The following is an 18,808-nucleotide window of genomic DNA, read 5'->3' as shown; positions in this document are numbered from 1 at the left end:
AGTAGGCGTCGGTTGAAGAGGTTGGATCCGCGTCGGATGGAAAGAAGATGGCTCCGCTCCAGAAGAAAGAAGATTGAAGATGCGGCTTGATAGAAGACTTCATCCCGATGATGGACTTCCGACTTCAGCCCGATGATGGAGTTCTTCAGCCGCCGCTTGGATCCAGACTTCAGCCCGAGGATGGACGTCACTCTTCAGCCCCCCGCTTGGGCTTGGATCAACACTTCTGAGGCTTGGATCAAGACTTCCGAGGCCGGATCGGTGAACCTGGTATGGTGAAGATAAGGTAGGAAGATCTTCAGGGGCTTAGTGTTAGATTTATTTAAGGGGGGTTTGGGTTAGATTAGGGGTATGTGGGTGGTGGGTTGTAATGTTGGGGGGGGTATTGTATGTGTTTTTTTTACAGGCAAAAGAGCTGAATTCTTTGGGGCATGCCCCGCAATGGGCCCTGTTCAGGGCTGGTAAGGTAAAAGAGCTTTGAACTTTTTTAATTTAGAATAGGGTAGGGCATTTTTTTATTTTGAGGGGCTTTGTTATTTTATTAGGGGGCTTAGAGTAGGTGTAATTAGTTTAAAATTGTTGTAATATTTTTCTAATGTTTGTAAATATTTTTTTATTTTTTGTACTTTAGTTAGTTTATTTCATTGTATTTATTTGTAGATATTGTATTTAATTAATTTATTGATAGTGTAGTGTTAGGTTTAATTGTAACTTAGGTTAGGATTTATTTTACAGGTAATTTTGTAATTATTTTAACTATTTTAGCTATTAAATAGTTCTTAACTATTTAATAGCTATTGTACCTGGTTAAAATAAATACAAAGTTACCTGTAAAATAAATATAAATCCTAAAATAGCTATAATATAATTATCATTTATATTGTAGCTATATTAGGGTTTATTTTACAGGTAAGTATTTAGCTTTAAATAGGAATAATTTATTTAATAAGAGTTAATTTATTTAGTTAGATTTAAATTATATTTAACTTAGGGGGGTGTTAGTGTTAGACTTAGCTTTAGGGGTTAATCCATTTATTACAGTAGTGGCGAGATTCGGTCGGCAGATTAGGGGTTAATAATTGAAGTTAGGTGTCGGCGATGTTAGGGAGGGCAGATTAGGGGTTAATACTATTTATTATAGGGTTATTGAGGCGGGAGTGAGGCGGATTAGGGGTTAATAACTTTATTATAGTAGCGGTGCGGTCCGCTCGGCAGATTAGGGGTTAATAAATGTAGGCAGGTGGAGGCGACGTTGATCGGGGCAGATTAGGGGTTAATAAATATAATATAGGGGTCGGCGGTGTTAGGGGCAGCAGATTAGGGGTACATAGGGATAATGTAAGTAGCGGCGGTTTACGGAGCGGCAGATTAGGGGTTAAAAAAAATATGCAGGTGTCAGCGATAGCGGGAGCGGCAGATTAGGGGTTAATAAGTGTAAGGTTAGGGGTGTTTAGACTCGGGGTTCATGTTAGGGTGTTAGGTGCAGACTTAGGAAGTGTTTCCCCATAGAAAACAGTAGATTTGTTTATTAGGATTATTTATTTAGTACAGATTGGCTGCCTCCATGATCACTTTAAGACTTTAACCCCTTAGTGACCACAGCACTTTTCAATTTTCTTACCATTAAGAACCAGGGCTGTTTTTATATTTCTACGGTGTTTGTGTTTAGCTGTAATTTTCCACTTATTCATTTACTGTACCCACACATATTATATACCGTATTTCACCATTAAATGGATTTTCTAAAGATATCATTATTTTCATTATATCTTATAATTTACTATAAAAAAATTATAAAATATGATGAAAAAAAAACAAAAAACTTTTTTCTAACTTTGACCCCCGAAATCTGTTACACATCTGCAACCACCAAAAAACACCCATGCTAAATAGTTTCTAAATTTGTCCTGAGTTTAGAAATACTCAATGTTTACATGTTCTTTGCTTTTTTTGCAAGTTATAGGGCAGTAAGTACAAGTAGCAATTTCCAAACCATTTTTTTTTCTCCAAAATTAGCTATAGTTACATTGCAACACTGATATCTGTCAGGAATCCCTGAATATCCCTTGACATGTATATATTTTTTTTTAGTAGACTACCTAAAGTATTGATCTAGGTCCATTTTGGTATTTTTAATTCCATCAGTTCACTGCTAAAATGCGATCAAAGAAAAAAAATTGTTAAAGTTTTCACTAACTTTTTCACAAACTTTAGGTTTCTCACTGAAATGATTTACAAACAGCTTGTGCAATTATGGCACACATGGTTGTAAATGCTTCTCTGGGATCCCCTTTGTTCAGAAATAGACATTCATGGCTTTGGCATTACTTTTTGGTAATTAGAAGTCCTCTAAATGCCACTGCTCACCACACTTGTGTTATGCCCAGCGGTGAAGGGGTTATTAGGTAGCTTGTAGGGAGCTTGTTAGGTTCATTTTAGCTTTAGTGTAGTGTAGTAGACAACCCAAAGTATTGATCTAGGCCCATTTTGGCATTTCTTTTTGGTAATTAGAAGGCTGCTAAAGGTTAATTTTAGCTTTAGTGTAAAAATCAGCCTCCCACCTGACACATCCAACCCCCTGATCCCTCCCTGACCCCCCTCAAACAGCTCTCTTTCCTCCCCCACCTCACAATTGTCACTGCCATCTTAAGTACTGGCAGAAGGTCTGCCAGTACTAAAATAAAAGGCCACAGAGTGGCCCTCTCTGCATCGGTGCCTTAAAAAAGGGTATTGCAGGATGCCTCAATATCGAGATATCACTGCAATACCCTGAAAGTGGCTGGAAGCGATAACCATCACTTCCACCGCTTGAAACCCCAGACACATCCTTGGTCATTAACTGACACTTTTTGTAGGACGTGCCTGGCACTTCCTCGGTCGTTAAGGGGTTAAATAAGAAGTATTTTAATATAATGATGTTTATGAGGGTGACATTTTCCCTTCAAAGAAACACTAATGGTGCCTAATGCACCTGTTTCCGTGCGAACCTGTTCCTGCCTCTGACGCTGCAGACGTCAATCCGCCCAATCTCATACAATCTGGTTGATTGACACCCCCCTGCTGCTAGCGAATCTGCAGGGGGCGGCATTGCACCAGCAGTTCACCAGAACTTCTTGTGCAATGTTAAATGCCAACAGCGTATGCTGTCGGCATTCAGAAATGCAGGGAGGACATGTCTAAAGATGTATATGTATATATAAATGTCTATATATGTGTACTAGTTATGTTTTTATATCTGTATATATGTATTTACAGAGATATACACATATTTACACATAAATACATATGTTCACATATATAGACATAAATATATAAGTGCATTGGAGCCCTTTACAGTTAAATAGAGGAAAACATGTAAAATCATATTTATGTAATATTCATATTTAATAAAGTGTTATAGCATGTATTTACTGTAAACATTTCACATTCCAGCATTGTGCACATAGCAGAATAGGTTCTAAGTATTTGTAAATAGATATTCCTATGTATTTATATATATATATATATACTGTATATATATATATATATATATATATATATATATATATATATATATATATATATATATATATATATATATATATACAATCATCTCTCTCTTCTCTCTTCTCTTTTCTCTCTCTCCTCTCTCCCAAAATACCATTATATATATATATGTATTTATGAATACATAGAACATATTTTGCCATGTGCAGAGCATTGGAATATGGAATATACATAATTTAATGTTGGGTTAGCACACGAGAATATGTGATCAGGTTTGCGTGTGATTAGGGTGTTATGTTTTTTTCCACTTTTTTGCTCCATTGACTTCTATGGGGGAATGAGTTATCGAGTTCGAAATATTGTAAATTTGGCTTTTTGCGCGTGTCGAGTTAGCGCGAGAGAGATAACGTTTTACTCAACTCATAATGCCAGCACAACCTAATGTGCGTAAAAATTTACTTCTAAAGCAATTAGCACTCTAGCAAAAACGCTAAATAGATCTCCATTCGTATTATGGGCCAGATTACAAGTGGCGCGCTAACAGATACACAAGAGTGGTATCTGGAATTTCATTGCGGTTTGTGCGCGATAGTTTATCGTCAGATGAAGTGTGCATATTACAAGTTGAAAGTAAACGCAATTGCTTGACTGCAATTGAAGTTAACACCTATCGGGATTATGCAACCTTAGAGATCTGGTTAAAAAAGCGTCACAAAACATATAAAAAACATGTATATATGTATATACAAATATTGTTCCAAAATACCATCAGATATATGTAGACATATGTATTTATTAATTAATAGAACATATTCTGCTATGTGAAGGACATTATTATGTGAAATGTTAATATTTTCATGTCGGGTTAGCGCACTTATAGAATATGCGATTGGGTTTGTGTGCGAGTAGGGTTTAAGGGTTTTTTCCCACTTTTATTGCTCCATTAACTTTTACGGGGAATTTGTTAATGCAGTCGCAATATTCTAATGTCGGCTTTTTGCATGCATCAGCTTAGCACCGTAGCGAAAAACGTTTTATTTTCAACTTGTAAACGAGCACTACCCAACGGGCGCAAAAAGCTTACTTCTTCTTACATATTTCAAAGTTATGTCTATTTCCACTCCCCCTGTATCATGTGACAGCTATCAGCCAATCACAAATGCATACACGTACCATGTGACAGCCATCAGCCAATCACAAATGCATATATGTATATTCTGTGAATTCTTGCACATGCTCAGTAGGAGCTGGTGACTCAAAAAGTGTAAATATAAAAGACTGTGCACATTTTGTTAATGGAAGTAAATTGGAAAGTTGTTTAAAATTGCATGCTCTCTCTGAATCATGAAAGCTTAATTTTGACTTGAGTGTCCCTTTAAGTTGCACATGAGATTTTCTAGATTTTCTGAGGGAGTGTATGGCTTAGAACTCACATACAACTGTAATTCTCTGGCTTGCAAGTATTGGAAAAACGAATTACTGTAAACGAAAAGTAGACTATGTAACGCATTATATATATTTTTTCAGATAATTGCATTGATGTCACCAGGATGCTGGAGAATCAAACATTGTCTGAGAATGCTACCTCTCCTGTTGTGGAATTCTGGGAGTAAGTGAGCTGTCTGCATATAATATTTTAAATAATTATCATGCTACATAACCTAGTTAGTATTAGCAATAGTCAGTTTTGGGCATTTGAATGCTTTCCCTCTGCTAGCGTATTGGGGCAAGATTACATATGCGGCGTCGCCCGCAAAAGCCGACGACTCCAGATTTTACCTCGGTTTTGATATCACATATACGGCGTAGCATACAAGTTATGCGAGTATATTTTACCTGTCGCCCACATTTGTTACTCCCATAAACTGACATAGAACTGGCGTCGCCATTCGGTATTACATATTCAGCGCAAGAATTTACACACGCAGAATTGAGACAATCCACTCCATTTTCATCTTGCCACACATAGGCAGGCGTAGCAACCCTTGCACTGACTAAAAAAGCAACTCCCTGGAAGCCTTAACAAATACATACATTTAAGCAGCACCTCAAATAGTTAAAGGGACAGTATACTGTAAAATTGTTTCTCTTTCCAAATAGTTTTTTTAGTAATTGCAGAGTATAACATGTATGAAATTTGCTTTTTTAAGGTTTATTTGTGTATATGAAATAGCTAATTTTGTGTTTTGAAGTCACAACCTAATAAAATGGGTTGAGCTTGTAGATATAATAAGATATCATTACTTTATTACATTGTGTTCATATACTTGCTTCTTTATTTTATATCTGTTCATAAACCAATCACCAATACTTGGAGGGAACAATGGAAAATTAACATTTCATTACCTTATCTCTTCTAGAACCCACTGGGAGTATAATTTATTCTACTGGCTGTGTAAACACAGCTTGGCCTTGAGGCCAAAATATTTAAGGATGGGTGGGGATACCACAGGCTAAATAAAATATTTAAAATGCAATCATAAGGGTAAAGGAAATATTTGTAAACAATTTAATACACTCCAGCAGGTAAAGTGGATCTTTGGTAACAAATTAAAGGGAAGAACATTTTTGAGTAAAATGTCCCTTTAAACCTTGCTGCCCACTTAATTATTAAAATCAATATTCCTCCTCTGCAATTGTGACAAACCAATCACAAACAGCACAACCTCTCACTTGCAGCCTTAAAACACCAGACAATGCACACCCTATCAGTAACATCAGTATTCTATATACCCATGTGTCAATTTATATTGGATATGAGATACATTGATTTACATCTTATAAGTAAATATTACTATATGTACCCTTCATACACAACTATGTGGATGTGAGTTATAGTATAAGAATATGTCATAAACATGATAATATTACCATTTATTATTGCCATTTCAACACAGGTCATATTATATTTTTTAACAATATTAGTGTAATAAAACACACCTCACATGGATGTGTATGAAAATTACATGGTAAATAACAGAGGACAATGTTTACGGTGAACTATAATAATATATATATGTATTTTTGGCTTCTTGGATGAGGGAGCTGAGGTGCCTGTAGTGGATTGCCTTGTTCTCCTTGTTCTAGCAGATTCTGGCGTTTCTGCTGGTGTGCTGGCCACAGATGATAGGCTGGAGGCAGTGTCCTGCTGGTGTGTAAAGTGCTCAACCAACACACCCAAAAGTTGATTTTGTTCTCTCCATCTATTGTCCATCTGCATCTGCATATGTGACAGAATTCACATCATCTGTGACTGGTTTTGAACACTTGCACTTAACAATGTGGTGATGTCCCTCTGCAGCTCTATGCTACGTCTGTGTAACCTCTCTTGGCCCCTGAAGACCTTCTCTTGGCCTCATTGTATGCTCTCAGTACTTGTGATGAGCCTCCTCTGGAATGTAATGTATTCCTCACCCAGGGGAGAATACAATGCATCCACAGACTCTTGAGCAACAGGGCTGGCAGTTGCTTGAAGGCCACGATGTTGGAGAAGAGGTGATGCTTGTGGATGTGCTTCTGTTTCTTGAGGGGCAGCTGTAGTTTCTGGTGCATGAGGGGCAGCTGTAGTTTCTGCTGCTTGAGGGGCAGCTGTAGTTTCTGCTGCTTGAGGGGCAGATGTAGTTTCTGCTGCTTGAGGGGCAGCTTTAGTTTCTGCTGCTTGAGTGGCAGCTGTAGTTTCTGCTGCTTGAGGGGCAGTGGTAGCGTCTGGTGCTTGAGAGGCAGTTGTAGCTTCTGCTGTATTTTCATCTGCAGATGTTGGAGCTCATCCCAGGGAAGAGGATGGCAGAGCTCGTCCCAGGGAAGAGGATGGTGGAGCTTGTCCCAGTGAATAAGATGGTGGAGCTCTCATAGATGATTGGTATTCTCACTGATGACTAATGTGTGACCACTCTACAATAGGCATATCCTGTGACATAGTCTGTGGGTAATATCCATGACTGACATGAGACTGTGATTGTGTTGTGGGGGGTGTAAATACATGGACCCTTTGTGCCTGACTTGGTTCCCCCTTGAAACCAAAGGAAGGATATTCCTCTGGCCAGGAATGTTGCCAGGGGTCATATGGCAATGTCGGTGACATCACTCCCGGGTCCTCAACTGAAGCCATCCAACCATGCTCATGCCTTGGAGCACACTGTTCCTGCGGTTGTCTGAAGATTGGTGGTGTTGGTGGTGGCATGGCTGTTTCTATCCTTGTGACAAGAGGTTCTGCGGAGGAGGTAAAGGATGAGAGGGATTAGTACAGTCAGATATACTGTATGTCCATGTGGGCATACAATGTACATTGATACATGCTAGGGCCTGTACTGATTCACATGTCAAACTCTAAAACATGCATGTGCACATTGTGAGTTGGTCTATGAGGAATTTGAATATGAGCAATATACAGGATTATGTATACATGTCAATTATGAAATAATCAGTTCTTTAAGTGACACTATGGTCAAACTATTTACTTTAGCATGATCTAGGCACAGAACCTGCTTTATTGAGCTAAATGTATTGGGATGGCTATAGTGTCCATTTAATGAAAACTCTACATGTGGCTTGTGGCCTGTGTTACTCTGAGATATGTTAGTATTGCTCTATTCTACCTCACATCATGAATTGCATTGTGTTATGTAGCAGTAATGTCAAGTATAATTGTAGATGTTTTTGTTAGTACTCCAAAAATCATGTTCCTCATCATGTACACGAATGTGTGATATTAAATGATGTTGTATTGCAATTCCATATAATACAGGTGTGTGGAATGTTACTCACCAGCATGAAGTGCTGTGGTTGCAACACCTGAGTTACAAGCCCTGGAAGTCCACAAACTGCTGTGATACTCAGGGATCTGCGTATCATCTCCTGCCAGGTGTTGTACTCCATTTCCAGGGATGGCCCAACACCTGTTACCATCTGGTGGACAGCTTCCTGCCCCATCTTCTCTTTGACCCGCCTCTTACAATCATTCCACCTCTTTTTCAGGCCCTCTACAGTCCTCCTCTGTGGGGCCACGCTGTGGACGGCATCCTCTATCGCCATCCATGCAGTCCTTTTTTGGCACTGCCTTTACCCTTCTCCTGCCCGAACAGGTCACTGTAGTTGTCCATGATGGCCAGGACTAGGGAAATATTTTCATTAAATGAGAAGTTGGGACATCTCAGCCTCTGATCCTCCATGGCCACTTGCCCTCCTCCCTGTGATGTCCCTGTCAGTGTGGGTTCCTCCCTATCCTCTCCCTCCTTCCCCCTTCTGTCCCCATGTGCACCCTCTGTCCCTCTCCTGGATGTGCCAGGTATTTGGGACTCTCTGGCATCTCTCCTCCCATCATCCCTTCTGGCTCTCTCCACTCCACTTACTCCATGTTGGAGGGTCCACTGCTCCTCCTGTCCTCTCCTATCTTATCCTACCTCTCCCCTCTCCCCTCATCCCTACTTCTCCCTGCCATCCTCACACTTATTACACTACACACACTCCCACTCACTCCCAGTTCAGTCACACACAATCACAACCAAACACTCAGCCTATCACAATGTACAAATAAAATATGTGAGGTGTTAGAAAAAAAAGTGTGGTGTATATGTATGTATGCAATGGGTGCAATATGTCAGAATATGTGTAAGTAAGTGTACATGTTTACTCAATCCACCAATGCGACCTAACTATTTATTTTGTTTGCGCCTCTCTCTCTACTCTCACTAATCCTCCACTCCTGGGCCGTTTGTTGTAGCTCAACGAAAAATCCAAACACACGCAAGAAAATGGTGGTTGTGCAGGGGTTTAAATAGGGATTTTGAATAGCGTAATTACGTTTCGCTTTTTTAGTTTAATTCCGGTTTATCTGTTGCGTTATCCTCATTTGCATAAAACTACTCTTTATTGACAGTTTACACAGACATAATACTGGCGTAAGTTACTTGCAAAGACAGAAATGTGTATTTGCGCACCTTTCTGAAGATCGCCAGTTTGTCCTACTTACACCAGTCTAGCATCTGACAACACCGTATATGTGATACCCCGATGTACGAGGTGAAATTACGGACGGCGCGGGTTTCAGAAGTTACGCTGAAGCCTGCGCCGCATATGTAATCTTGCCCCACATGTGCATTTCTTAGGCTTGATCAGCTGGCAAACACTTCCTCTGGCAAACACTTCCTTGGGGTCAAAGGACTTGCTTACTTCAAACATTTAGTGTAAGACAAACAATCTAGTTATTGAGTTTTATCCATTATAGTAATGCCACTCCTAGGCCACAACAATGCCAGCACCAAGCTACAGGGCTGTAATGAGCAAAAGGATCTTAAAAATTATAATACCTATGGTACACTGGGGTGCAAAGCAGGTGAACTATGCTGGGAAAACATAACAATGAAAGAAAGGTTACACACAGAGAATGTTAACTTAATAAATAATATACTCTTTATGTCCACAAAAACCAGTTCTCAAAGGTGGGCCAGCTAGTAATGACGCGTTTCACATTGTAATAATTACTTAGTCATAGAATGTGGACTTAAAGCTTTTTTCTTTTTTTCTTTTTTTTAAATTAACCTTTCTTTCAGTATTTTGTGTAATATCATCTGGGGTAGCTTAGTATCCATAAGAAGAGTTGCTATTTGAATTAGAAAAAAGGTTTGAATTAGAAAATTCTATAACACCAAAATCTTCTTAAACACATACAAAAAAAAACTAAGAAAGACAGATTTTCAAGGAAGCAAAATATATGTGGCCCAACTGTATTTAAAACATGACATTTAATTAAAATTAAATGAATATTGATGATAACGGGTTTATATTTGTATACATACTTTTCTGCACTGAAAGGAACAAGTTAATCAACATAAATTCTCATTTATTCTTGAACTATGAGAAAGAAAACATGTTATGACATATATCTGGGTTTTTCCGTCTTAAAAATTAAAAATCTACTCACCGCAATAACTGCTATAATAGCAATTGCCTTTCATTTACTATTTTCCTTTCATCTACATGATAAAAAACAGATAATCAGCATCATCAGTGCTGTGTTCACACTTTGCTTTACGGTCATCTTGTGAGGTTTCACCATAATCGCATAAGATTTCACTATGAATTTGCAAGATTATATTTCCTCAAACTAATAAGAGAAATAAAAGCCTAGATTACGAGTTGTGCGGTATGAGGGGTGCGTTGCTAACTTGCAGTTTATTGTCACCGCTCACTTTCCTACAGCGCTGGTATTACGGGTTTTTATCAACACGGCGTTAACAGGCAAGAAGTGAGCGTAGAGCAAAATTGCGTTCCACACTGCACTCCAATAGCGGCGCTGCTTAAGTGAGCGGTGAGCTGGTTATACGTGCTCGTGCACGATTTCCCCATAGACATCAATGGGGAGAGCCGGCTGAGAAAAAGCAATAAAGCAGCGTAAAACTCAGTAACCCAGCCCCATTGATTCCTATGGGGAAACACATTTTATGTTTACACCTAACACCATAACATGAACCCTGAGTCTAAACACCTGTACTCTTACACTTATTAACCCCTAATCTGCCGCCCCCTACATCGCCGACACTTACATTATATTTATTAACCCCTAATCTGCCTAATCTGGATCAGCCAATAGGATTGAAGTTTAATCCTATTGGCTGATTGCATCAGCCAATAGGATTTTTTCAACCTTAATTCCGATTGGCTGATAGAATTCTATCAGACAATCGGAATCTAAGGGACGCCATCTTGGATGACGTCATTTAAAGGAACCTTTATTTGTTGTTAGCCATCGAAAGAAGAGGATGCTCCGTGCCGGTTGTCTTGAAGATGGAGCCGCTAATGGATGGGTTAATAGGTATAATGTAGGTGGCGGCGATGTCCGGAGCTGAAGATTAGGGGTTAATAAGTATAATATAGGTGGCGGCGACGTTGGCGGAAGCAGATTAGGGGTTAATAATATTTAACTAGTGTTTGCGATGCGGGAGTCTGGCGGTTTAGGGGTTAATATGTTTATTATAGTGGCAGTGATGTCCGGAGCGGCAGATTAGGGGTTAATATTTTTATTATAGTGTTTGTGATGCGGGAGAGCCTCGGTTTAGGGGTTAATAGGTAGTTTATGGGTGTTAGTGTACTTTTTAGCACTTTAGTTATGAGTTTTATGCTACAAAGTTATTTGCATTTAATGTGGCTTAACGTACAAAATTGAACTTAGATGTTAACCAATTTCCCCCAAACTTCTCACAATACATTAATCTATCTATTTAAACATATTCTGAAAATTTCAGGAAATTTGATAAAACATACCAAATGTTATTCACATTTAACTTTTTTTTTACAATCCTAAAATATTTAGGGCCCAATCCGATATGCAGCGTCGCCCGCAAAAGCAGGCGACGCCAAATTTTGTGCTGGTTTGGTATCACATATACGGCGTAACCTAGAAGTTATGCTTGTATATTTCTGCCTTCGGCCGTAGTTTTTTGGCCCATAGACAGGTATACCAAACCAGCGCAGTTTGGTATCCAATATACAGTGTAAGGACTTACGTGGCGAAAATGGAGAAATCTTACTCCATTTTCACCTCGCCACAAATTGCAGGCGTAGTAAGCCTTACACTGAGTATTGGAGCCCCGTAGCTCCCTAAACTGCCTGCAAAATAAAACCTAACACCTAACGCATGCGCAATGTCTATCTACCTGTCAACTGCAATCCCTCAGCGCAATCCCTAATAAAGTGTTTAACCCCTAAACCGTCGATCCCGGACCCCGCCGCCACCTACATTAAATGTCTAACCCCCTAATGTGATCCCCCTACACCGCCGCCACCTACATTAAAATTATTAACCCCTAATGTAATCCCCTACCCCGCCGCCACCTATTTTAACTACATTACCCCCTAATCTAATCCCCCTACCCCGCCGCCACCTATATTAAAATGATTAACCCCTAATCTAATCCCCCTACACCGCCGCCAGCTATAATAAATGTATTACCCCCTAAAATACTAAAATGTCCCTACCCTAAACTAAATTACAAATAGCCCTGAAAAGGGCCTTTTGCGGTACATTGCCCCAAAAGTAACCAGCTCTATTACCAGCCCTTAAAAGGGCCTTTTGCGGGCCCCAAAGTAACCAACTCTATTACCAGCCCTTAAAAGGGCCTTTTGCGGGGCATTGTCCCAAAGTAATCAGCTCTTTTACATGTAATCTAATCCCCCTACACCGCCGCCACCTATATTAAATATATTAACACCTAATCTGACCCCCCTACACTGCCGCCACCTATATTAAATATATTAACCCCTAATCTAATCCCCCTACACCGCCGCCACCTATATTAAATGATTAACCCCTAATCTAATCCCCCTACACCGCCGCCACCTATATTTACTATATTAAACCTAATTATATTAGGGTTAATATAGTTAATATAGTTATTATAGTATATATATTAACTATATTAATCCTATCTAACCCTAACACCCCTAACTTAATTATTATTGCAATAAATCTAAATAATATTAATCTTATTAACTAAAATATTCCTATTTAAAACTAAATACTTACCTATAAAATAAACCTTAAGATAGCTACAATATAATTAATAATTACATTGTAGCTATTTTAGGGTTTATATTTATTTTACAGGCAACTTTGTATTTATTTTAACCAGGTACAATAGCTATTAAATAGTTAATAACTATTTAATAGTTACCTAGTTAAAATAATTATAAAATTACCTGTAAAATAAATCCTAACCTAAGTTACAATTAAACCTAACACTACACTATCAATAAATTAATAAAATAAAATACCTACAATTATCTACAATTAAACCTAACACTACACTATCAATAAATTAATTAAATACAATACCTACAAATAAATACAATTAAATAAACTAACTAAAGTACAAAAAATAAAAAAGAACTAAGTTACAAAAAATAAAAAAATATTTACAAACATTAGAAAAATATTACAACAATTTTAAGCTAATTACACCTACTCTAAGCCCCCTAATAAAATAACAAAGCCCCCCAAAATAAAAAAATGCCCTACCCTATTCTAAAATAAAAATAGAAAAGCTCTTTTACCTTACAAGCCCTTAAAAGGGCCTTTTGCGGTGCATGCCCCAAAGAATTCAGCTCTTTTGCCTGGAAAAAAACCCATACAATACCCCCCCAACATTACAACCCACCACCCACATACCCCTAATCTAACCCAAACCCCTCTTAAATAAACCTAACACTAAACCCCTGAAGATCTTCCTACCTTATCTTCACCACACCGGGTATCACCGATCGGTCCAGGCTCCGATGTCTTGATCCAAGCCCAAGCGGGGGCTGAAGACGTCCATCCTCCGGCTGAAGTATTGATCCAAGCGGCGGCTGAAGAAGTCCATCATCAGGCAGAAGTCTTCATCCTATCCGGGCAGAAGAGGAGATCCAGACCGGTAGACATCTTCATCCAAGCGGCATCTTCTATCTTCTTCCATCCGACGACGAGCGGCTCCATCTTCAAGACCTCCGGTGCGGATCCATCCTCTTCTTCCGACGTCCTAACACAGAATGAAGGTTCCTTTAAGGGACGTCATCCAAGATGGCGTCCCTCGAATTCCGATTGGCTGGTAGGATTCTATCAGCCAATCGGAATTAAGGTAGGAAAATTCTGATTGGCTGATGGAATCAGCCAATCAGATTCAAGTTCAATCAGATCAGCCAATAGAATGCGAGCTCAATCTGATTGGCTGATCCAATCAGCCAATCGGATTGAACTTGAATCTGATTGGCTGATTCAATCAGCCAATCAGATTTTTTCTACCTTAATTCCGATTGGCTGATAGAATCCTATCAGCCAATCGGAATTCGAGGGACGCCATCTTGGATGACGTCCCTTAAAGGAACCTTCATTCTGTGTTAGGACGTCGGAAGAAGAGGATGGATCCGCGCCGGAGGTCTTGAAGATGGAGCCGCTCGTCGTCGGATGGAAGAAGATAGAAGATGCCGCTTGGATGAAGATGTCTACCGGTCCGGATCTCCTCTTCTGCCCGGATAGGATGAAGACTTCTGCCCGATGATGGACTTCTTCAGCCGCCGCTTGGATCAATACTTCAGCCGGAGGATGGACGTCTTCAGCCCCCGCTTGGGCTTGGATCAAGACTTCAGCCGGAGGATGGAAGTCTTCAGCCCCCGCTTGGGCTTGGATCAAGACTTCAGCCGGAGGATGGACGTCTTCCGGCTGAAGTATTGATCCAAGCGGCGGCTGAAGAAGTCCATCATCGGGCAGAAGTCTTCATCCTATCCGGGCAGAAGAGGAGATCCGGACCGGTAGACATCTTCATCCAAGCGGCATCTTCTATCTTCTTCCATCCGACGACGAGCGGCTCCATCTTCAAGACCTCCAGCGCGGATCTATCCTCTTCTTCCAACGTCCTAACACAGAATGAAGGTTCCTTTAAGGGACGTCATACAAGATGGCGTCCCTCGAATTCCGATTGGCTGATAGGATTCTATCAGGCAATCGGAATTAAGGTAGAAAAAATCTGATTGGCTGATTGAATCAGCCAATCAGATTCAAGTTCAATCAGATTGGCTGATTGGATCAGCCAATCAGATTGAGCTTGCATTCTATTGGGTGATCGGAAGAGCCAATAGAATGCAAGCTTTATCTGATTGGCTGAATTTTCCTACCTTAATTCCGATTGGCTGATAGAATCCTATCAGCCAATCGGAATTCGAGGGACGCCATCTTGGATGACATCCCTTAAAGGAACCTTCATTCTGTGTTAGGACGTCGGAAGAAGAGGATGGATCCGCGCCGGAGGTCTTGAAGATGGAGCCGATTGTCGTCGGATGGAAGAAGATAGAAGATGCCGCTTGGATGAAGATGTCTACCGGTCCGGATCTCCTCTTCTGCCCGGATACGATGAAGACTTCTGCCTGATGATGGACTTCTTCAGCCGCCGCTTGGATCAAGACTTCAGCCGGAGGATGGACGTCTTCAGCCCCCAGAATATTGAATGTGAAAAAAAACCAGTGCGCCAAATACCTGTGTATAAAAAGTGAAGATGTCAACATATCGTGCAATGCTATAATAAAAAACCCCTATGTGTAAATACGGGAGTGAACATTACAAAATAAATATACAGAGTAATAAAAAGTCCCAATCAAACCAATCTGGTCGATGGTGGTTATGTGAAATTTGGACAGTTCGTCTAGTCCATAATCCAGATACAAATGTCTGGAACAGATGGCAGGCTGCTTCTTCGAAATTCTTGTTGGTGTCCCAAGATGTTATGATCTATAGATGTGAAAGATAAAAAAAGAAGGCGCCACCATGGTGCACAATCAGATGATTCAAACACGCCAAATGTACAAGTAAGACCGTACTTACAAGCTGTATGACACTTGAGAAGTGTCACAAATGCCTTCTGGACTGTTGGGAGTCGTCCAGCTAACTCACACTGATGGATGTCAGATGTCAGAGCAACTCTGGAGCAAGGGAGCAGCGACAGGCAAACAGCATGCAGTGACCAGCCACAAGCTTAGCACCAAGCCGGATCGTCCACTTGTGTTGATGGATACACCAGTGACAGTAGATACAAAGCTGTATGACACTTGAGAAGTGTCACAAATGCCTTCTGGACTGTTGGGAGTCGTCCAGCTAACTCACACTGATGGATGTCAGATGTCAGAGCAACTCTGGAGCAAGGGAGCAGCGACAGGCAAACAGCATGCAGTGACCAGCCACAAGCTTAGCACCAAGCCGGATCGTCCACTTGTGTTGATGGATACACCAGTGACAGTAGATACACTATTGGATACAATGTATCAAAAGGACTCCAAATGTTAAATAAAGTTGTACAGTATATGATTGAATAAAGATGATGATTCGTGGCAAAAGTCTAGTAAAAACAAACAGACTTTATTTACAGTATAGCAGCACAACGTTTCTCGGTCTTTCCTGACCGTTTCCTCAGGTGCAATATCATATTGCACCTGAGGAAACGGTCAGGAAAGACCGAGAAACGTTGTGCTGCTATACTGTAAATAAAGTCTGTTTGTTTTTACTAGACTTTTGCCACGAATCATCATCTTTATTCAATCATATACTGTACAACTTTATTTAACATTTGGAGTCCTTTTGATACATTGTATCCAATAGTGTATCTACTGTCACTGGTGTATCCATCAACACAAGTGGACGATCCGGCTTGGTGCTAAGCTTGTGGCTGGTCACTGCATGCTGTTTGCCTGTCGCTGCTCCCTTGCTCCAGAGTTGCTCTGACATCTGACATCCATCAGTGTGAGTTAGCTGGACGACTCCCAACAGTCCAGAAGGCATTTGTGACACTTCTCAAGTGTCATACAGCTTTGTATCTACTGTCACTGGTGTATCCATCAACACAAGTGGACGATCCGGCTTGGTGCTAAGCTTGTGGCTGGTCACTGCATGCTGTTTGCCTGTCGCTGCTCCCTTGCTCCAGAGTTGCTCTGACATCTGACATCCATCAGTGTGAGTTAGCTGGACGACTCCCAACAGTCCAGAAGGCATTTGTGACACTTCTCAAGTGTCATACAGCTTGTAAGTACGGTCTTACTTGTACATTTGGCGTGTTTGAATCATCTGATTGTGCACCATGGTGGCGCCTTCTTTTTTTATCTTTCACGTCTTCAGCCCCCACTTGGGCTTGGATCAAGACTTCAGCCGGAGGATGGACGTCTTCAGCCCCCGCTTGGGCTTGGATCAAGACATCGGAGCCTGGACCGATCGGTGATACCCGGCGTGGTGAAGATAAGGTAGGAAGATCTTCAGGGGCTTAGTGTTAAGTTTATTTAAGGGGGTTTGGGTTAGATTAGGGGTATGTGGGTGGTGGGTTGTAATGTTGGGGGGGGGTATTGTATGGGTTTTTTTCCAGGCAAAAGAGCTGAATTCTTTGGGGCATGCACCGCAAAAGGCCCTTTTAAGGGCTGGTAAGGTAAAAGAGCTTTAATATTTTTATTTTAGAATAGGGTAGGGCATTTTTTTATTTTGGGGGGCTTTGTTATTTTATTAGGGGGCTTAGAGTAGGTGTAATTAGCTTAAAATTGTTGTAATATTTTTCTAATGTTTGTAAAAAAAATTTTATTTTTTGTAACTTAGTTCTTTTTTATTTTTTGTACTTTAGTTAGTTTATTTAATTGTATTTATTTGTAGGTATTGTATTTAATTAATTTATTGATAGTGTAGTGTTAGGTTTAATTGTAGATAATTGTAGGTATTTTATTTAATTAATTAATTTATTGATAGTGTAGTGTTAGGTTTAATTGTAACTTAGGTTAGGATTTATTTTACAGGTAATTTTGTAATTATTTTAACTAGGTAACTATTAAATAGTTATTAACTATTTAATAGCTATTGTACCTGGTTAAAATAAATACAAAGTGGCCTGTAAAATAAATATTAATCCTAAAATAGCTACAATATAATTATAATTTATATTGTAGCTATATTAGGATTTATTTTACAGGTAAGTATTTAGCTTTAAATAGGATTAATTTATTTAATAAGAGTTAATTTATTTCGTTAGATTTAAATTATATTTAACTTAGGGGGGTGTTAGGGTTAGGGTTAGACTTAGCTTTAGGGGTTAATACATTTATTAGAGTAGCGGTGAGGTCCGGTCGGCAGATTAGGGGTTAATAATTGTAGGTAGGTGGAGGCGACGTTGGGGGCGGCAGATTAGGGGTTAATAAATATAATATAGGGGTCGGCGATGTTAGGGGCAGCAGATTAGGGGTACATAGGGATAATGTAGGTGGCGGCGGTGTGCGGTCGGCAGATTAGGGGTTAAAAAATTTTATTCGAGTGGCGGCGATGTGGGGACATCTAGGTTTAGGGGTACATAGGTAGTTTATGGGTGTTAGTGTACTTTAGAGCACAGTAGCTAAGAGCCTTATTAACCGGCGATAGCCCAGAAAGCTCTTAACTCCTGGCTTTTTTCTGCGGCTGGAGTTTTGTCGTTAGATTTCTAACGCTCACTTCAGCCAAGACTCTAAATACCAGCGTTAGAAAGATCCCATTGAAAAGATAGGATACGCAAATGGCGTAGGGGGATCTGCGGTATGGAAAAGTCACGGCTGCAAAGTGAGCGTTAGACCCTTTACTGACTGATTTTAAATACCAGCGGTAGCCCAAAACCAGCGCTGGTTTTGACGGCTAACGCCAAACTCTAAATCTAGGCGACAGTTTTTTGTAACTTTGCAATTTTTTAGTGTAGATTTAAATTATTTGAGTAGGGTTAGGTGTTTAAATATATAATATAGTTAATTTAATTTGTATTTTTATGTAATTTTAGTATAAAAGTTAGGTTAGATTAATTTTTATTTT

General features: G+C 39.8%; 1 protein-coding gene across 1 annotated transcript in view; it reads left to right on the top strand.

The window, feature by feature from the left end:
* LOC128664124 (sodium- and chloride-dependent betaine transporter) overlaps nucleotides 1-18,808 on the top strand; it is a 224,767-nt gene that overhangs the window by 126,301 nt on the left and 79,658 nt on the right. The window contains exon 5 of the mRNA XM_053718820.1: nucleotides 5,014-5,095. Within this exon, the coding sequence (XP_053574795.1) occupies nucleotides 5,014-5,095 (82 nt within the window). The remainder of the gene's footprint in view (nucleotides 1-5,013; nucleotides 5,096-18,808) is intronic.

This window comes from Bombina bombina, chromosome 6 (genome assembly GCF_027579735.1).
Source record: "Bombina bombina isolate aBomBom1 chromosome 6, aBomBom1.pri, whole genome shotgun sequence".
Lineage (NCBI taxonomy): Eukaryota > Metazoa > Chordata > Amphibia > Anura > Bombinatoridae > Bombina > Bombina bombina.
Note: the sequence above shows the minus strand (reverse complement) of the source record. Positions and strands in the feature narration are given on the sequence as shown.